The sequence below is a fragment of the Manacus vitellinus genome, unplaced genomic scaffold, assembly GCF_001715985.3.
Source record: "Manacus vitellinus isolate BGI_N305 unplaced genomic scaffold, ASM171598v3 scaffold_12_pilon, whole genome shotgun sequence".
In the NCBI taxonomy this organism is placed as follows: domain Eukaryota; kingdom Metazoa; phylum Chordata; class Aves; order Passeriformes; family Pipridae; genus Manacus; species Manacus vitellinus.
In genome coordinates this window covers 18,089,836-18,093,272 of record NW_021938949.1, presented here as the reverse complement: position 1 = coordinate 18,093,272, position 3,437 = coordinate 18,089,836, and the positions used below count along the sequence as shown (strand labels likewise).

General features: G+C 62.5%; 2 protein-coding genes across 2 annotated transcripts in view; both read left to right on the top strand.

Annotated features, from left to right (window-relative positions):
• FBXL16 (F-box and leucine rich repeat protein 16) overlaps positions 1-502 on the top strand; it is a 19,307-nt gene extending 18,805 nt beyond the window's left edge. The window contains exon 7 of the mRNA XM_029957874.1: positions 422-502. Coding sequence (XP_029813734.1) covers positions 422-502 — 81 coding nt within the window. The remainder of the gene's footprint in view (positions 1-421) is intronic.
• Positions 503-578: 76 nt separating this feature from the next.
• The window catches only part of WDR24 (WD repeat domain 24), a 7,248-nt gene continuing 4,389 nt past the window's right edge, over positions 579-3,437 (top strand). Inside the window, exons 1-4 of the mRNA XM_029957770.1 lie at positions 579-1,059; positions 1,426-1,603; positions 2,378-3,053; positions 3,134-3,249. Coding sequence (XP_029813630.1) covers positions 579-1,059; positions 1,426-1,603; positions 2,378-3,053; positions 3,134-3,249 — 1,451 coding nt within the window. The remainder of the gene's footprint in view (positions 1,060-1,425; positions 1,604-2,377; positions 3,054-3,133; positions 3,250-3,437) is intronic.

Here is a 3,437-nt window from a genome sequence, read left to right as displayed (position 1 = left end):
TCAGCCTGGCTCTGGGGGACGCTGTGACCCCCCTCAGGCAGCCTCGCTGGCCCCAAGATACCCCCGAGTAGCTGCTGGGCCCCTTCTGCTAGAGGAGGGTGAAGCCTTGGTTCCTGCAGGGTTTGGGGTGCAGGCAGTGCCCCGGGGAGGTGCCTGTCCCTCGCTTCACCCCACCTCGTGCTGATGACTCTGCTCACCTCGGCCCACAGCGCTGCAGTCAACCTGTCCCGTCAGCAACAGCTGCTCTCACCACTGAAACACCTCAGACTGTAACTGAAGAGGGAAGAAAGAACCCAGGAAAGGTTTTCAGGAGCTCCCTGAGAGGGAGTCACAGAAGGCAGCAGAGGAGAGCCCAGCCCAGGCTGTATCTCCCTCCCCCCGGCAGCTCTGTGCCTCTCACCCCCACAGCCCGTTGATGCAGCCAGACAAAGCCGCGGGTGGAGCCTCCAGGGCCCGGCAGGAGCTGCGGGAGCCCCGCCTGGCCCTGCCCAGCTCTGGCTGAGGGGGAGCAGGCAGCCTGTGGGGACACGAACCTGCGAGCCTGCTCCTGGAGAGGGGACGGTGCCCCGAGAACAGCCATGGAGAAGATGGCCAGGGTCACCACGGCCCTGGGGGGCAACACCCTGAGCGGCCGCACCATGTTCTGCCACCTGGACGCCCCCGCCAACGCCATCAGCGTGTGCCGCGACGCCGCGCAGGTCGTGGTGGCCGGACGCAACATCTTCAAGATCTACTCCATCGAGGAGGAGCAGTTCGTGGAGAAGCTGAACCTGCGCGTGGGCCGCAAGCCCTCCCTGAACTTCAGCTGCGCCGACGTGGTGTGGCACCAGATGGATGAGAACCTGCTGGCCACGGCCGCCACCAACGGCGTGGTGGTCACCTGGAACCTCGGCAAGCCGTCCCGCAACAAGCAGGACCAGCTGTTCACGGAGCACAAGCGCACGGTGAACAAGGTGTGCTTCCACCCCACCGAGGTGTACATGCTGCTCAGCGGCTCCCAGGACGGGTACATGAAGTGCTTCGACCTGCGCAAGAAGGACTCTGTCAGCACCTTCTCTGGTACAGACACGGCTGCCGGTTCCCCTGTTCCCTGGGGGAGGCAGGGATTGAGGGCTTCGCCCTTCCTTTGCTTGTCCTCTTTCCCTGGGAGAGGCAGAGATTGAGGGCTTTGCCCTTTCCCCGTGCCCAGGAGGAAGGTTTGCTCAGGGTCAGGGTGTGATGCCCAAAGCAGGGAGGGAGGGAGCTGAGAGGCGTTTTGGTGCTTTTCGGTCCCTCTCAGCAGTGGGATGGAGATGAAGATGGAAGGTGGTCACATCACTCCCTGCCTCCCCTTCCCTCTGAACCGGGGACCCCCAGGGCTCCCCCAGTGGGGTTTGTAGCTCTGCTGGAGCTCTGTCCCACCGGATCTCGCCTTCTGTCCCTCAGGCCAGTCGGAGAGCGTGCGTGATGTGCAGTTCAGCATCCGGGACTATTTCACCTTCGCCGCCACCTTCGAGAACGGGAACGTGCAGCTGTGGGACATCCGGCGGCCCGACCGCTACGAGAGGATGTTCACGGCCCACAACGGGCCCGTCTTCTGCTGCGACTGGCACCTGGAGGACAGGTGGGGGTGGGCTGGGCCCTGGCAGCCACCTGGTCTCGCAGGGATGAAGGAGGCCCTAAAAACGGGGCTGGCAACTTTCAGGGGAGAGATCAGCATCTCTGGTATCTTGGTCACTGTGTCAGAGGCTGGGATGTTGCTGGAAGGTTGGAGCAATTGTTGCTTTGAGGGTTTGAGGCCGTGTTGGGGTGTTTTGGGGGCTTTCTTTGACAAATTAGGGGATTTGGAGGCGCTGGATTGCTAATGATCAGATATAGCAAGCAGGGGAGCCAGGGTACGCCGAGGGCGTGTGTTCTGTGACATGATTCAGCTGTGTTTGGTCATGTTTGCCTCCTCCTGCCTTTCCCGGGGGATGATTGGGAAGGGTCTGGAAGCAGCTGCTGTGGTGTGCAGGTCCCTCCTCGCTCCCTGCCAGGCAGTGCTGCAACTCCTCACGAGCTTAGGGAGACACTGAAATATGTTCAAAGTGGCCTTTTTCCTCTCTGCTGTGCCTGGCAAGAGGAAACCAGAGGTAGAGGGAACTGGTCGGACTGGGAGTGTGGCTCTAAAGGTGCAGGGCCCTAAGTGGGGGCAGGAAGAAGGGTGTTGCCTGACCTGGTTGTTGGAGAGAGGAGGTGTCAGTGGAGCAGCTGGGAGGATGCAGTTGCAGGCTGGCTGCCTCCCCGTGGCCTGGATGTGGTCAGTCTGTGCTGTGAGTGTTTCTGTGCCAGGGTGGGAGAGGGGAAGGGGCACAGATGCACGCTGCCGTCTCCCCATCTTCCTCCATCCTTCTCCCAGGGGCTGGCTGGCCACGGGCGGCCGGGACAAGATGGTGAAGGTGTGGGACATGAACACAACGCGGGCGAAGGAGATTTACTGCGTGCAGACCATCGCCTCGGTGGCGCGGGTGAAGTGGCGCCCCGAGTGCAAGCACCACATCGCCACCTGCTCCATGATGGTGGACCACAACATCTACGTGTGGGACGTGCGCCGCCCCTTCATCCCCTCCGCCATGTTCGAGGAGCACAAGGACGTCACCACGGGCATCGTGTGGCGGCACCTCCACGACCCCTATTTCCTGCTGTCGGGCTCCAAGGACAGCACCCTTTACCAGCACATCTTCAAGGACGCCAGCCAGCCCATCGACCGGGCCAACCCCGAGGGGCTGTGCTACAGCCTGTACGGAGACCTGGCCTTCGCCGCCAAGGAGAGCCTCATCTCCTCCGACTCCAACCGCAAGCCCTACATCGGGGACCGGCGCCACCCCATCTTCTTCAAGCGCAAGCTGGACCCCACGGAGCAGTTCGAGTACATCTCGTCCTCCAGCGCCCTCAGCGTGTTCGAGACGGACGTGGAGAGCGGCAGCATGGACTGGTTCGTGCACACGGCCAAGCAGTACGCGCTGGCCGGCCGGCCCCTGGCCGAGCTCTGCGACCACAACGCCAAGGTGGCCAAGGGCCTGGACCGCAACCAGGTGAGGTGTGGGACGGGGAGGGCAGGACAGGGCCTGGTTTGCAGCCCGGCAAGGTCTGGCACTGGCTGTCTCCCACGCAGGTGGCTCAGACGTGGACGATGCTGCGGATTATCTATTCCAGCCTCGGCACCGTGTCGTCCGCCAACCTCAACCACAGCATGGGCAAAGGCAGCGCTGCCCTCCCGCTCATGAACAGGTACGGGGGGTTGGAGCTGCACCGAAGGATGTCATGGCTGGGGCAGCTCCGTGAGTGGGAGAGTGGATGTGGCTCCTTTGGGGTGGAGTCCTGGAATCATATCATTGAATCACAGTGGCTTCGATTGGAAGGGACCTTAAAGCTCATCCCATTCCACCCCCTGCCAAGGGCAGGGACACCTTCCACTA